This window comes from Paracoccidioides lutzii, assembly GCF_000150705.2.
Source record: "Paracoccidioides lutzii Pb01 unplaced genomic scaffold supercont2.2, whole genome shotgun sequence".
Lineage (NCBI taxonomy): Eukaryota > Fungi > Ascomycota > Eurotiomycetes > Onygenales > Ajellomycetaceae > Paracoccidioides > Paracoccidioides lutzii.
The window spans coordinates 1,378,669-1,395,441 of NW_015440948.1; the positions used below are offsets into that span (position 1 = coordinate 1,378,669).

At 40.0% G+C, this 16,773-nt stretch overlaps 5 protein-coding genes across 5 annotated transcripts; 4 read left to right on the forward strand and 1 right to left on the reverse strand.

Moving 5' to 3' along the window:
* Positions 1-8,434: 8,434 nt before the first annotated feature.
* On the forward strand, positions 8,435-10,649 carry PAAG_01092 (hypothetical protein; the record flags this gene model as incomplete). The annotated part of the gene is made up of 3 exons (XM_015844241.1): positions 8,435-8,916; positions 8,951-9,104; positions 9,237-10,649. The coding sequence occupies 3 exons, from the start codon at positions 8,435-8,437 to the stop codon at positions 10,647-10,649; spliced, it is 2,049 nt and encodes a 682-aa protein (XP_015701022.1).
* A 69-nt stretch (positions 10,650-10,718) lies between these two features.
* PAAG_01093 (hypothetical protein) lies at positions 10,719-12,260 on the reverse strand (the record flags this gene model as incomplete). Its single annotated transcript, XM_002797188.2, has 1 exon — positions 10,719-12,260. The coding sequence occupies one exon, from the start codon at positions 12,258-12,260 to the stop codon at positions 10,719-10,721; it is 1,542 nt and encodes a 513-aa protein (XP_002797234.1).
* Positions 12,261-12,833: 573 nt separating this feature from the next.
* Positions 12,834-13,265, forward strand: PAAG_01094 (hypothetical protein; the record flags this gene model as incomplete). The annotated part of the gene is made up of 1 exon (XM_002797189.2): positions 12,834-13,265. The coding sequence occupies one exon, from the start codon at positions 12,834-12,836 to the stop codon at positions 13,263-13,265; it is 432 nt and encodes a 143-aa protein (XP_002797235.2).
* Positions 13,266-13,481: 216 nt separating this feature from the next.
* Positions 13,482-13,874, forward strand: PAAG_11205 (hypothetical protein; the record flags this gene model as incomplete). The annotated part of the gene is made up of 1 exon (XM_015846897.1): positions 13,482-13,874. The coding sequence occupies one exon, from the start codon at positions 13,482-13,484 to the stop codon at positions 13,872-13,874; it is 393 nt and encodes a 130-aa protein (XP_015703504.1).
* A 783-nt stretch (positions 13,875-14,657) lies between these two features.
* On the forward strand, positions 14,658-16,679 carry PAAG_01095 (proline iminopeptidase; the record flags this gene model as incomplete). The annotated part of the gene is made up of 9 exons (XM_015844242.1): positions 14,658-14,703; positions 14,822-15,057; positions 15,209-15,453; positions 15,538-15,623; positions 15,677-15,841; positions 15,910-15,930; positions 15,987-16,125; positions 16,189-16,285; positions 16,368-16,679. The coding sequence occupies 9 exons, from the start codon at positions 14,658-14,660 to the stop codon at positions 16,677-16,679; spliced, it is 1,347 nt and encodes a 448-aa protein (XP_015701023.1).
* Between the last annotated feature and the right edge of the window lie 94 nt (positions 16,680-16,773).

Consider the following 16,773-nt stretch of genomic DNA (forward strand, 5'->3'; position numbering starts at 1 on the left):
AAAGATTATGCAAAAGCTCAACAATTTACAACACAGTAGAAGAGCTCTCTTTGACTTTCTGCTCAAATTTAATCAGCTACTGCTAGAAGCTGGTGATCACAGATGAGATGATCACATTAAAAAGAAGTATTTGAAATCCACTCTAAGCATGGAGCTGAGGAAAGGCATGGTGAGTGTAAGAAAATCATCTCTCTATGAGAATTACTACAAGGAGCTTAGATTAGTTGATTATCAACTCTCTGAGCTTAAGACTTTAAGGCAGTGATTTAAATGTCATAAGAGCAGATCTTCTTCAGATCATATGACATCTAATTCACACTCTCTACTTCATCATGCTGTCCTTGACCAATGAAATCAGTCTCAAGCTTCTGTTGATGATCTGATGAATCTCTCTTCTGGTGCTGTGATCTTAAGCATCCACCACATCAAATTGATAAATTAGACAGAGATTAATCAACAAAGAGAGCAAGGCCTGTGCCTGAGATGTGGAGCTGGAGATCATATGATTAAGAGCTACTCATTCAAATCTCTCAGACACTTTGCCACCTTCACAATAGCTAAGATGATCCTCAAGCTGGTACTGGACAACAACAATGTGGATATGAGTGAGGATTTGAGAAAAAAGTAGCTTCAACTAAAAGACACTGAAAGAAGTGAAATAAGAAGCTTATGAGAAAGCAATGGAGAAGATTTAAATCTAAGATGATATTCAAACCCTTCACTGTCAATACTCTAGTAGATAATGCCTTTTCAACTAGAGCAATAATAGACAGTAAATGTAATGTCTATGATCTTATTTCTCAATTCTATATTAATAAGCATAAGCTTTCATGCATTGAAATTTTCTCTGTTAAAATGACCAGATTTGAAGACTTTATAGAACTCTCAATGAGCATAGTGACTGGCATTCAAATTGATATAGGCAGTCATGTAACTGAACAGGTCTTTCTCTACATGGTGAATGAGTTACATGATCATGATATGTATTTAGGTGACCCCTGGCTGGCCCAGCAAAAGGTGATTATGATCCCTCATCAAAGAATTGTGAGATTTGAAGAGAGTGGCATAGAGATAGAGTTTAGTTCAAACACAAAAGCTGATGTGATTCCCATCTCTGCTGTAAGCTTCTCTAGGCTTGTGAGCACTCAAGAGAAGCAAAACATTGAGATCTTCACTGTCAGTTTGATCAACATTCAAAAGACTTTAGAAGTGAAATCAAAGATTGACCCTAGAGAAAAGCTGCCTGAACATTATCATGAGTTTTTGAACATATTTGATAAGGAAGCTGCCGATGCTCTACCCCCACTTTGTGACCCAGGTAGAGATCATGGGATCAAACTGATTAAAAAGACTGATGATAGTACAGAACAACCCTCTTGAGGTTTATTATATAATATGTCTCAAGAGAAACTACTGGCTTTGTGAAAGACTCTTACAGATTATCTAGATAAGGGTTTTATTAGAGTGAGCAACTCCTCTGCAGCTGTCCTCATACTATTTATGAAGAAGTCTGAGAATGAGCTAAGATTCTGTGTAGACTATTGAGCTCTTAACAAAATCATCTGAAAGAATTAATATTCTCTATCATTAATCAGTGAGACTCTACAGCAAATTATACAGGCTAAATGATTCACTAAGCTGGATATTATTGCAGTTTTTCACAAGATTTGAATCACAGAAGGTGATGAGTGGATGACAGCCTTTAGAACCAGATATGAGCTATTTGAGTAGCTGATTACACTCTTTGATTTGATCAATGCTCTAAGCATGTTTCAAAAATATATCAACTGGGCATTATATAGATATCTGAACAACTTCTGCTCAGCTTATTTAGATGACATCTTGATATTTTTCTCAAGAAGCTTACAGGAGTATTGTGAGCATGTACAAAAGGTGCTTATACATCTACAGGAAGCAGGCCTGCAGACAGACATCAGAAAAAGTGAGTTTGAGATAAACAGCACAAAATATCTTGAATTCATCATTGAAGTAAGTAAGAGTATATGAATGAATCTGGAGAAAATTAAAGCTGTTTTAGAATGGACAACACCTACTACTCTTAAAGATGTACAAGAATTTTTAGACTTTGCCAATTTCTATAGATAATTTATCAGGGATTTCTCAAAGATCATGATCTCACTGATGATTCTTACACACAAGAATGTTCCTTTTTTGTGGATGAGTAAGGCTGAGGAAGCTTTTAAGCATCTAAAATCAATGTTTATCTCTGCTTTGATTCTGCTTCAATTCAACTCTGACTATAAGACTATATTGAAAATGAACTTCTCAGATTATATTTCAGGAGAAGTGCTGCTACAATATGATGAGCAGAGTATTCTACACTCATGTGTCTTCTTCTCTCACAAGCATTCACCTGTAGAATGCAACTATGAGATTCATGATAAGAAGTTATTAGTGATAATTGAGTGTTTAAAGAAATAGAACACTAAGCTACAAAGTGTAAAGAAATTCAAGATTCTCACAGATCATAAGAATCTAGAATACTTCATGACTACACACAGACTAAATAAAAGACAGCTATGTTGAATGAATATTCTTTATTAATTCAACTTCAAAATTGATTACCAGTTAAAGAAGTTGAACACTGAATCAGATGCTTTATTACAAAGAGAGCAGAACATGTCACAGAATGCTGATGATGAGAGGATCAAGCAGAGACAAGCTCAACTACTTAAGTTTAACATACTGACATCTGGAATGGAATCAATAGTAGCCATTGCCAGTGTAGAACCTGAGATGTCTCTTCAAGCTCAGTGAAATGAGGCCTGCAAAAATAACAAGATTCTGCAGCATCTGAAGCAAATTCTTCATAAGAAAAGATTCAGATTTTCTTCTGAACTCAGCATTAAGATCTCTATCTCTGAGTGCTCTTTAAACAAGAACATGAAGCTTCTCTTTCAAGTTTGTAAGTGAGTGTCAGACTTTGAACCTCTTTAAATTAGATTAGTGTATAAGACTCATGACTCACCTCTTATCAGTCATCTCAGGTGAGAGCAAATGACAGAAGTTCTAAGACATGAGTTCTACTGGTCAGGCTATGCCACTGATGTGAGAAGAATGATCAGAAACTATCATCTTTGCAGATCAAACATTACATGAAGAGATCAACATCAGGGACTACTTAAGCCTTTCCTCATTCCTGAACACATGTGGTAGGAGCTTTCTATGAACTTTATCATGAACTTACTGAGCTCTAAAGAATACATGAACATCATGATTATAACAGACAGACTGATCAAGAGGATTATATTAAAAGCAGTTAAGAAAACTGATGTGAAGATAGTGACTAGAGTGTTTCTTTGCAACATCATTCTTCAACATGATATCTCTAAGATGATAGTGTCAGATTGAGGGTTGGCTTTCACAAGTATGTTTTGAACTTAGATGTGTGAGAAATTAGACATTAAGAGATGACTCTTCACAGTCTATCACCCAGAAACTGATGAAGCTACAGAGTAAATGAATCAGATTCTGAAAACCTATCTATGCAAGTACATTAGCTTTCAATAGAATGACTGGTGTGAATGACTCCTTCTAGTAGAGCTGATCATCAATAATAGAGATGCTGTCTCAACAGGTATGAGTCTGTTCTTTTTAACACATCTTTTCCACATCTCCTCTATTGATATAGTTGATGCACCTCTCATTGAAATGTCATATAATCTCATTGAGTTTGCAGATGATTATATGAGGAAGGCTCATGAAGTGTTGAAGTGAGCTCAAGTAAAAATGATAAATGCTTAGCAATCTCAAGAGAAATACATGAATAGATGAAGAGACTTAGCTTCAAGCTTTCAACCTGGAGATAAGATCTGGTTGAGCTTAGAGAACATGAGAACTAATCACCTGTGCAAGAAGCTGAATGTGAAATACAATCAATATACTGTGCTAGAAAAGATAGAATTTCATGCTTACTGACTGAACATCTCATCTGACATTCACAATGTCTTTAATGTAAAGCTTCTACATGCTATAATAACAGATTCCCTGTCTAGTCAGAGGCAAATCAACTGGCAGTCACTCACTATAGAGATCTCAGAAGGATCTGAGTTTGAGATTGAGAAAATTCAGAGTGAACAAATCTATCAGAGGAAAAAGCAATACCTCATTAAATGAGTAGATTGGGCTGAGCCTACATGAAATGATGCAAGTCTCCTACAAGAAGTGAAGGCTTTGAACACTTGAGAGACCTCTCAGCAGGCAAAATTAGGTATAAAGAGAGCTTTAAATAGTTATAAAGGCCTGCAACAAAGAGGGAGAAGAGGGGTATTATAAGGAGTTGAACTCTTAGATTTGCTCTGGCTGGCTAACTCAGCCTAGTCATCATTTGCACATGCACACATGATCATGCTACGCGAGCTTGCTTAAGCTTGAGTTCTCATCTCATTCTTTTCTTCCCTTTCTCAAGCAATTCGTCCTTATTATATAGGAGGACTAGCCTCTAGTTCTTAGAGCTTAACCCTTTACAGAGATCAAGTATTGATCAAGCAAGGTCAATCTGCTAGTAGATACACTGAGCAGATCTCAACAGATTAGAAGACAATAAAATGACTATATATAGATTTTTCTAAAATCAGAGACTATCGACTCTAAGATCACTCTTTTTATAGATATTGCTAGTATCAATTCCTCAGAGAAAAAGAATATTGCTGAACATATATTGTTTTTAACTAATACAGTCATCTCAATTGAGTTTTTACAGCAGTAGGCAGATGATAAAAATAGTTCTTATATAATAAAAGATAATGTATTACAGTACAATAAAAGACTAGTGATGTCTGTTTAGAAAAAAAAAACTCTGATAACTGAGTTACTACAGAAAATTCATAATCAAGTTTCAACAGCACATCTTAAAAAATAAAAAATTCTGACTCTAGTGCAATTATACTATTGATGAGTCATCTAATAAATAGATGTTCTACACTACATTTAGAACTGCTATATATACTGAATCAATAAAATTTCAAAAGATAAGACTTTTGATTTGCTAAAGTTATTATCAATATTAGAATAAGCATAATAGCATATTACAATAGACTTCATAAATATGCTGAAAAGTAAAACAGATTATAATATTATTTTAATTATAATATACTGACTAAGCAAAAGGATAATCTTCATTTCAGTCATTTATGGAGTTACAGCCTAAAAGCTGATCTAATTATTCATTCAATTCTACTATTCATATAATGAGATGTCTGACTCAATTGTCTCTGATTAAGGTTCTTAATTCATATCAAGCTTTTGAAATGAGTTTACACAGATTCTGAGTATAAAACTGAAGCTTTTAATGACACATCACATACAAACTGATGAATAGACAGAAGTTGCAAATCAATACATTGTCATCTGTATTCACGTCTATATCAATTACTATCAAGATGACTAAGATGAGTGACTGCTTATTATAAATTATGTCTTCACAGCTATTTTAAATACTTTTATAGAAATCTTCTTCTTTCTCACAGTAAATGAATATGAACTTCAAATGTTATTTGACTAGCAACTACTGATAAAGAAATTGAATATAAATGAGAAAAAAAATCAAGAAGCAGTAAGGAGTTTCATTCACTGAATGAGAGAGATCTGAAATCAGATAAGTAAAGATATAAGAACAGCATAGAAACAGATGAAGAAATAGATTGACAAGCATCATCAAGAGTCTAATTTTGTAGAAGATTTTGTTTATTTAATATTGAAATCATACAAGATGAATTAATCAAGTCATAAACTGACAGAGCAAAATATCAGTCTCTTCAGAATTCTGAAAAAGATGAGCAATGTCTACAAACTGAACCTCTGCAATAATAAAAATTCATTTAATCTTCTCTTTAAATAGACTATACAAGAACTTCAGAGATTTTCTACCTGACCAGACTGTCAGATCACCAGATCTAATTGAAATAGATAATGAAAATGAATAAGAAATAAATCATATACTGGCCAGTCAAATAAGTCAGAGCAAGCTGCAGTATCAGATGTATTGAAATAAATTTGATGAGAATTCTTTATAATATTTTACCTACAAGTTCAAGGAATCATCATATATAATATAAAATTTCTATGAGGCCAACTCTACTAAAGCCAGACCACTGAAATGCCTAGATGAATGAGAAAGGACATGAGAGACAGGCAGCTATCTGAAAGATGAAGACAATGAAGATCTTCTAGCATGAGAACATGTCTGTTTCTAGATCAGAAGGTGATATTAGACTTGACACCAGGGCTAGGTTTAGCTCCATCACATGACCACACCCCACATGTGACTGAGTAGATTGGTCATGATCTGGTCATGTGATCACATGGGCTGTTTATAATCTGAGCAGACTCTGACATCTTTTTTTTCTCATCAATCTTAGAATTTTATCACATAGCAGTTAGCAACACAAAGAGTTTCCTTCTTATGCAGCTTGCATTCACTCTCTAACATTGAGCATGTGAGATTTTCATTTCAAATGTAGATTGTTACAGAATATCAGAATTTGAATTTGAAATATATTTTTAATTAAGTTGATATCTCTTATATTAAATATATTATCAGTTAGTGTCAGAACAAGAAAGTAAAAGATAGAACAAATTGTGAGATTATTATCTTATTCATGAAAAATATAAATTATTCTATTTAAATAAATTTTTTAAAGATAAAATGTTAGATAAATAAAGTTTATAATTATGACTTATTTTATTTTTATTTTATGATTATTAGAGATATTTTCCTCACAAGTATATATCAGTTCAGTTGATTTGAATTAGAAATCATATATAATATAATATTTTTATAGCAGAGAGCTTCATTGAAATTATAAAAATAATCATTTTTGATGAGTGCTATGAGTTGTATTGAGATGTATATAATAAATAATATAAACAATAAATTCTGCAAAATATATTATTTATAAATAACAGATACTATATTCAAATATTAACAGTAATGAAGAATAATCACAAAGTTTTATATTTACTATTGATTTATAATTATTCAATAGGTTCAAATCATACTTATTGATCAGAAAATTAAAAATAAACTAATATTGAGAATTAAAAGTAAAAAAAATGATGTTTTGAGCTGAAAATCTATCTTACTGATTAGTTTACTTATCAATTCATTCATCTTTTGATTTGTCTCTCTTTTAAAAAGCAGTTGAAGGAATTTCCATTCAACTTAAATCATACTCTGTTTGATGATGTTGAAATTTTTCAATTTTCAATCAGCATAAACTCAAAAGTTCTTATTCATACATATGAAAAGATGAAAGTGTATGTTGTCAAGGCTTCAATCTAGGCGCATGTGAAACAGGTGTTAGATTGCCAGCTAGGTAAGCTTATCTGAGCGAATACTAAGATGATTCCTAAGAGATGGGTTCGGGGAAGGCTCTGTTTATATAGCCCTTTTCCTTAGCGCCGTTTGCTAGGCGGTTCCCACGTTTACGTGTTATTCGTATGCGGGGTAATTGTGGGGTTGGTTGCTATGCCATTGCCTAGGCAGTTGTGATTACCGATCGCCTCGGCCCGTGGCCTTACGCTGTCGAGGAGGCTGGACGGAGCCCGCTCGTTCTACGCTATCACATATGTCAACTCTTATAAATGAACAGTGTCTTCACAAGAGATGTTAGCAGATTTCACCATGAATCTGATATGCATGAGACTCATTGGTTCCAGAAACACTGAACATGATTGATGGCAATAATTGTAGCATCAGCATATTTCTTGCCTGTGATCTGAAATTAAGTCAATCTGACAGTGTCTCTTGCATGGCATTCATCTGGAGTGAGCTCCTTGACTATCTTCTTCCAGGCATGTCAGGTCTACTTGGTGGGTTTGGAGAGCTTTCAGAAGCAAGTCTATTGAGAAAACATGTCTTTCAGATAACAGGAGGAAGCAGAGAAAGTAACTAGCACAAGGAGACTGAAAAGAAGCAGTGTAAATAATTGTGTGTGAAGACAGTAGAGACAGACAGTATCACTGAGAGTGAACAAAGGAAATGCTTCAAAGGAGCGGAAGACATCAAATTTATACATTGTGAGGAGTAGAGCATCACCATCCTACAACAAGGCCGAGCATCGATAGCTTGTAGATACGACATTGCGATTATCGCTGTCTCTTGAGTATGGTTGCTGACAAGAGATGTGAGGTGTGTTACTGAAATAAAAGCGGCGTAGGTTTCACGTCACGTGGACAGGATTGAGCTAAAAACAGCGACGAAAATGGGATGCTCTGAGTGGCCACACCCCCATCTTACAGACTATACTCCGTAGAGGTAATTAAGATTTCGTTTCTAGTAAGTTATTTGTCACCCATATTTCAACTTGAGATTGCTGAACTTCACTTGGTGTGGGCCTTGTGTCAACCAAAGTACGCGCATGGGAGGGGAGAGGGTTCTAACTTGAGTATCTTCTCTCCCATATCCTGTAAAATGGCAAAGAAAGATAAAAAATCCAAGACTGCAGAGCAGAAAGCTCGTGTGGCCGCAAAACAGTCTAAGAAAGCGGCTCAGAAAGAGAAGAAAATCAGAGCAAAGGGACAGGCTGATGACAGTGATGCTGAAGACATCGATCTGGACGCCGTGTTGGCGGCATATGCAAAAGAGCAAGCCAAGTTCTTGAAGGTCACTGAGGTCCCCAGTGGGCCACCAACCCCACGGTCTTCCTCCGCCCTAATTGCATCTCCAGCAGGTCGAAATGAGCTCTTCCTCTTCGGGGGTGAACATTTTGATGGCACTCTGGCTACTTTCTACAACAATCTTTACGTGTATCAAGTTGACAAGCATGAGTGGCGAGAGGTCACTAGCCCGAATAGCCCTCTTCCTAGGAGTGGACATGCCTGGTGCCGTGGAGGAAATTCAGGAGGAATTTATTTGTTTGGAGGTAATGCGCAAACTCGAAAGCGTGCTTCTAAGTATTACTTTTTAACAGTTAGTTACTGATTATAGATATATAGGAGAATTTTCTTCGCCGAAACAAGGGACTTTTTATCATTATAATGATTTCTGGTGCCTTGATCCGTCAACCAGAGAATGGAGCAGAATTGAGACAAAAGGAAAAGGCCCACCCGCGAGGAGTGGACATAGAATGACATACTTTAAGGTATTTCGCCCACCCATGCTTCCATTATGGTGCCTCTTAAGTGTAACAGTTTCTACTGTGAAGCTATGATCCGGCCTTGTTTGGGTATCTATGAAATCTACAATACCTCCTACATCCTAACTGTTCCCCCAGAACTACATAATACTTTTTGGAGGCTTCCAGGACACATCCCAGCAGACAAAGTACCTCCAGGACTTATGGATATATGACTGCCAAAATTATCTATGGCACAATGTGGTTTTTCCCCCGGCGTCGCAAAAGCCAGACGCTAGATCGTCGTTTTCATTTCTTCCGCACGAATCCGGTGCTGTTTTATACGGAGGATATTCTCGAGTAAAGACGAACACTGCAGTCAACAAGCAACAGAAAGGTGGAGCACAGCGTACGATTCTCAAGCCAGTCGTTCACCAAGATACCTGGTTCTTGCGAATCACCCCGCCTCCTCCCGACGCTCCTGCAACTTCAGTTCCTACAATTCGGTGGGAGCGACGGAAGAAACCTGCTAATCCAGCAAACCCACCGCGGGCGGGTGCAACCATGGCGTTCCACAAGGGACGAGGGATTATGTTTGGTGGTGTCCACGATGTCGAAACGAGCGAAGAGGGCATTGAGAGTGAATTCTTCGATGATCTCTACGCATGGAACACAGATCGAAACCGGTTTTTCCAGATGTCTCTTCGCCGCCCTCGAGGGCCTGGAAAGAAGCAGCAGTCTGCTATGCAGGCTCTGAAACGGAACCGGGGCAAAGCCGATGAAGAGGAGTTAATGCGTAACCTAGCCCTCCTTGAAGCCAAGGTTAACACAAATAAGATAAAATCCGAGGCGATGGATATCGATTTACTACAAAAAGAGGAAGAAGAGATTGATGAGAAGCGTGACTTGCCAGTTCGCTTCGAGATGCCGCATCGGCGGTTCAACTCCCAGCTTGCGGTTCTAGATGATACACTGTTTATCTTTAGCGGGACTTTTGAGCGGGGAGATCACGAATTTACTTTTAATGATATGTACTCCATTGATTTAGTAAAGCTTGACGGAGTGAAGGAATTGTTCTACAACGAGCCCGAACATTGGAATGACGCGATGGAAATTGAGAGTGATGAAGAGGATGAGGAGGATGAGGAAGCAGAGGAAGGTGAAGGCGGCAATGAAGATGAAGATATGGAGTTCGTCGAGGTTGCATCGACTGCGACAACAAGTGTAACGGAGCTCGTGCAGACGGAAACAGAAATCGAGCAGGAAATAGAAACTCCTGTCCAGGATTCTAGGCCGCATCCCCGACCTTTCGAGTCTCTGAGGGATTTCTTCGCCAGGACATCGACAGATTGGCAGGATATGTTGATGTCAAAGATGAAAGTGGAACAGGCTGGGTCAGAGATGTCTGTTAAAGAGCTGAGAAAAGAAGCGTTCACCCTAGCTGAAGAGAAGTGGTGGGATTGCAGAGAGGAAATTACGGCACTGGAGGATGAGCAAGAAGAGGCTGGTATTGGTGAGGTTGTTAGTATTGCCGATAGAAACGATGCCCCATCTGCAGGTCGTCGAAGATAGCTGTGAATCTGAGGCTGTGATATCCTCTATATATCCAAGAAAATATACAAACATCTTTCTCCTTCTGAACTATCGAATAATTCCATTCAGCACAGAAGTTATTACCTCAAAGTCTCGCTTCTCATTCACCCTCCAGTTTGATATTGCAATTCGACATGCAGGTATTCCCTCCCAAATCGTCCCGGAAACATACATTTCTGAAGTTTCATTGATTTTGTTCACCAGTACCCCGTTTAAGCCCTCATCTCTTGCCCTGAATAGAACAATCATAAACGTATTGTGCAAAAGCTCTTCCTTTGCCGGAGTAATGGGAAGAACAGTGTACGCAGGGTGCTCAAATAACCAGTCAACAACCAACCTGGCCAGTCTTATCTGCCTTTTCAACATATCTCTATATCCATCTCTTCCATAAGCAACTAATGTGGCATAAACGGGCAGTGCTCTGAGACGCCTGGAGTTTTCGATGCCGTTATTAATGGGGTTTAAGATTGAAGTGTTGCCGTCGCCATTCCCACTACTTAGATATGCAGCGCTAGGGTTACGACAGACATCCTCCGCCAGACCACCATGATGAGAGAAGAAAAATCCGCAGTCGTAAGGGACATTAAGCAACTTATGAGCATCTCCCGTAATGGAATGTGCCAGCTCAAGTCCCTGACACCCTGCCAAAATATGATCAAACTTGCTTTCACCCTTCAGAATACGACCAAATATCCCAAACGCCCCGTCCACATGTAGCCAAGCACCGTACTTGTCACAAAGCTGTCGTATCTTCTTGAACTCTTCAAGACCCTTCGTAGCAAACTGTCCTGTATTCACTTCCCCACAGGACACTGCAACGATGCTTGCCATATCGCCTCTGGCCAGCTCCCTTTCCAAAGCGTCGATATCAAACATGAGCGGACGCTGGCTCACACCCTCACTGAGATCAGCAACACAGACACTCCTGACATTCGCCCGACCAATACCCAAAATTCCCGCCGCTTTTCCCAGCGACGAATGTGGATATGTAGTTAGAACCTGCACTCCCTTTAGGCCAGCAGCAAGCAATACTTCTGCCACACCATGCTCCCCCACACTCTTCACCTCTTTATCTACACCAGCTTTCCTCTCCACAGCGGCCCGAAGAACAAATTCCCTCCCAAGCGCCAGACCAAGAATGTTACTTGTTGTCGCACCGGTCGTCAGAATTTTATGCGGCCAATTCTTATGATCCAGGTCAAATAAATCAAGCAGAAGGTTCAATGCTTGATGCTCCACTTCTGTTGCAATAGAGTGGTCTGGCAGATGCACCTGGACGTTCTGGTCATAGGCCGATACTATATTGTCCGCTAGCAGGGCGGCGGGGGTTACTCCTCCCGTAACGAAGCCGTAGTAGTTAGGGCATAGACTGCTGCCGTTGAAGCCAGGGATTATATCGTTCAAGATATGTCTTTTTGTCTCTGAAAACCCCAGGCCGTTGGCGGGGAGCGGGGTTATAAGTGATGCGCGGGCCCTGGAGAGATTGATAGCTTGGGGGAGAATGGATGAGGTCCATGGAGAAAGGGCCGTTTGCCAGATTTGAAGAGCAGAGTCATCTTCTTGGGGATTTTGTAGGGGTTGAATGCTCATGATTGCGATGTTTCGCTAAAGTCTGTAACTAGCGTGCAAACTCTGCAATCAATCAAGCTTCCCACTCTGTCAGGTTATGAGACCTGTTGTGCTTTCAAAACGCAGCCAATTCGGGAGTTATCTCGTCGAAAATCAGCGACTGCTTCCTTCGTTTTATCTATAAATCATCTTATTTATTCTTTACGCTCCCTATTTGGCGGAGTCCTCGACGCGTTCCTGAATCTTTGGCGACACGCGAAGAAGAAATTTTATAGGATATTTTGGCTTGCGAGCCACCCCCCCAAAAAGACACACATTTCGATGAGATAATCCTCTAAGATTACAGAGGCCCTCCTAGAAGCCTTTATTACGTTGACTTGACCCCTTGGTCACCTAATTTTTAACCAAAAATCCTTGCCCTCAATTCCTTGAATTCAACGGCAAGATGGCAGATTACAGTGAGATCGCCCCTATAAACGCGTTCACACTCCCGAATGCGAATTGACTCTGTCAGCTCTGTCACTTCGGACCAAATCCCCTACCTCCTAGGCACACCCCGGATCCTTTGAAACCTCAACCGCTGATGATAATCTGATGATCCGCCTGGCACTTAGCAAGTCTGAGCTTGCTAGGGAACAAGAGAAACGAAGAACTCTAGAACTAGAGATTCAACTAGAACACCTTCGCGCCGCTGCGGCCCCTACTGCTGCTGACAATACCTCTACTACTGCCAATCCCCCCATGGCTCTGCCAACTAGGGCCTGGAATGCCGAGATTGGTACTGTATTTGAACATGCTTACGACCCGGATAGTGATGTTGGCAAGGCAATTGCTCCATTCAAAGGGGACACAAATGGCATTAATAAACCAAACATGCTCACTGGCACAGCCAACTACTTGACCTGGAAGCCCTCAATGAGGTCTAGAATAGTGGATGCCCAGTGCTGGGTCCTAATAGAGAAGGAGCAAACTCAGAGTCCATCTGACAATTCTCAATGGAAACTCTTCCAGGAAGCAAAGAACTGATGAGCCTACACCTTTCTGTCCAGCTCCCTTCGTTCCTCTGTCAAATCTCACATTATAAAGACTGATGAGGTTCGCATTGCCTCCTCCCTTTGGCATGCAATTGAGGAGGAATATTCAATTCCAAAGACACAGCTTCAATGAGAAGCTTATCTTGCTTTTGTGGCACTTGCCAACTCAAGGACAGAAGATATACACCTTTTCTTTGACAAATTACATATGACTCTTGATGACTTGAAGGCACTTGAAGCCTTTCCATCTGAGGACTTGATATTTCATATCTTTTACTCAGCCCTTCCCACCGCTTGGCGGAACTATGTTCAGAAGAAGATTGAGGAGGTTCAGACCTCTAAATATACAGTTGTAATACTGGATGTGATTCCAATCACGAAAGAAATTCAATCTCAAGTTGGTCCTTCAAAGAATAAGAAAAAGAATGCGCCTCCTTCTACTCAGGTCAATGCTGCTAACCTATCCTGTTCAGAATCTTATTTCAACACCCAGCCCAGTGCCTACCATGGCTGTGATCTTGGGGACCCTACCTACCTGCTCAGGATGCAATGCTCAGCATCATGGAATCTGCTGGCTAGCCCACCCGGACACAGCCCCTGAGGATTGACGGAAGAATAACACCAATAAAATAAAGGATTTTAACAAGAAAAAGAGTAGGGATAAGGACAACAGTGAGAGCAAGACAGCTGACAATCCTGCTGTCAAGTCTTCTGTCACAGATGATGACAATTCCTTCCAAACTGTGAACCTTGCAGAGGTTATTATCATTCCAGCATACTTTGTTGAGCCATGCAATAATGACCTAGACACTGCTGATCAGGCTGTTTTGCCTTCAGCTTATCATCTCACCGAGCCACTAAGTTCACACCCTGGAAAGAGATTGTAGAGTTGAGAGGATGAGTGATTTTTCTCTTTCAATGCCTTCATTTTAACTGATTTATTTTCAGTTTTGTTTTTCCAGTTGATTCTGTACCTGTACTAGGCAGTAGGCCTATTGTTGTATATAATATTGACTACTCCTACTATGGTGAGTGGGGGTGTCGGATACTTCTCTCACAGGACCTGTTTTCCACTATATATAGTCATTCTCGTAGCGTGCAAACTCTTCAATGAATCAGCTTGCCAATCTGTCAATGTAACTGTTGCATTTAAGCTAGTTTTATGATATCTGTATAGATAGTTTATAGTGATCGCTTCTGTGAACTTTACTTTCAGTTACCTTTATTTCATGTCCAGACCCTGCAACCTAAAAAATTGTGACTAACAATCACCCCTCAGATTATCTCTACCACAACCTCCTGAGGTACTCATTACATGAAAGACACTCTTGCATTGCCAGTTGATTCCTCCTGTTGTGCATCAAATATCCCGAAATTCCCAATCATGTGGCTCGCAAAACTAGCCCGGTCGAGTCCGCATTTTGTCCCAGGTGTGTTGCTGTCCTCCTTTCAGTTGCTATGTCAAATACAAAACCAATTTTGTAGATTCTTGCAACCATAAATACCTGATAATTAGTTATTTAAATCTCCTGCTAATACAATCAACAGGCAGATTGAGAGTGACAGAATGGTTCTGGGATGTCCCACTGAATTACAATCGGCCAGATGAAGCCACCATCCGGCTCTTTGGGCGGACCGTAGCTCGTAGAGAACCAGGAACTGACCTAGCTCGAGAGTCAAAGGTCTTGCCTTGGCTTGTTTATCTTCAAGGCGGGCCGGGAATGGGTTGCTCTCCGCCCCAGGACCTTGGCTGGGTGCAGATTGTGCTGGATAAGGGATATCAGGTATGTGATTTGAATAGTGAGCTCTGATTATTATGCTTATTGTTCTTATTTGGTCTGGTTCAATGTCCGAAGTTGATAACTATATTTAACCGAAAGCATCTCTCCCCTCTCATCACTCTCATTGGTCAATTTTCACTTACTTTGGATATAGATCCTATTGCTCGACCAGCGAGGGACGGGTTTGAGTACTCCAATTACTGCTGCCACCCTTGGTCTCGTGGGAGATGCCATCCAGCAAGCCGAATACCTTAAACTATTCCGTGCTGATAACATCGTACGGGATTGCGAGGCTATCCGTGGTTATTTGACTGCAGATTACCCGCCGGAGAAGAAGAAATGGACTCTCCTCGGGCAGAGTTTTGGTGGTTTCTGCGCAATTACGTATCTTTCGAAATTGTGAGCTTCAAGTTTACGATTACCAGACTTCCTCCTTTGTCGTGCTCCTGCATGATTGTATGGAGGCTGACTTTAGCTGTGTAGCCCTGAAGCCTTGCGAGAGGTTTTCACTACTGGGGGGCTTCCTCCCCTCAGAAGAGGTCCTGAGTCTGTACTCAAACGAACATATGGTATGTTTCCAAAGATATTGGCTGACATGGCTACTTTAGCTGAAGCGCAACAGAAAAGGTTCTGGAACGGAATGTGGCATATTACTCTAAGTTTCCCGAGGATGTCAGCAGGGTTCATGATATTTTGCGGTATCTGAATGAAAACCCAATACAGCTCCCGAATGGCATACTAACTGCCTCACGATTTCTCTCGATGGGGATATCGTTTGGTATGCGAGGTACGTGGCAGACAATAATCTCTTATCTTAGTTCAGGGTAAATCTGTTTGGCTAACTTTGAAAAATAGGGGGCCTGGATTCCATCCACGGTATGTTTCCACGTATTACAATTGTGCCCTTGTTTTCAGATCATTAATTGGCACAGACATCATCTTGCGGACTCACAGCGAGTTGGAAACTTTCCACTTTCTGACGACCCCGACAATTTCAATACTCGATAATGCTTCAACCTTCGACAATGCTATCCTCTACTCAGTCCTTCATGAAGTTATATATTGCCAAGGGTGTGTGGCTCCTTGTTAACCTGATAAATTTGTATCTGTCGGTATATTTAACGTTTTCAATAGGGAGGCATCCAATTGGTGCGCGGACAAATTGATATCAAAGTATCCTCAATTCCAAATCAATTTTGCTGGAGACCCAGTGTATTTTACGGGAGAAATGGTGAGTGGAACATATTCTCCGTTTTAGGACAAATAACACCCAAAATTGACACACAATTGCCCTGTACGTAATGTACGCGCAGATATACCCACACATGTTTGAATCATCTAGCGAGCTTAGCAAGATCAAACCAGCTTCAGACATAATCGCAGCCTATGATGGATGGCCAGATTTGTATGATGAAGAGCAACTGGCAAAGAATGAGGTTCCAGTATATTCAGCAACGTTCGTAGATGATATGTATGTACATTTCGAATTGGCAACAGAAACCGCAACAAAGATTAGGAACTGCAAGCAATTCGTCACGAATGTCATGTATCACAACGCCATTCGTGAGAATACGGACGAGTTGGTAAAGCAGCTTTTTGCGCTGAGGGATGATACCATCAACTAGGTTTGGGGTGGTGTGTTGTTTGGAACTCTTTAATTGCCAGGACAGAAAAGAACAATTCGCCAGATATAATTTTATGTAGTTCGGGTGGATATCC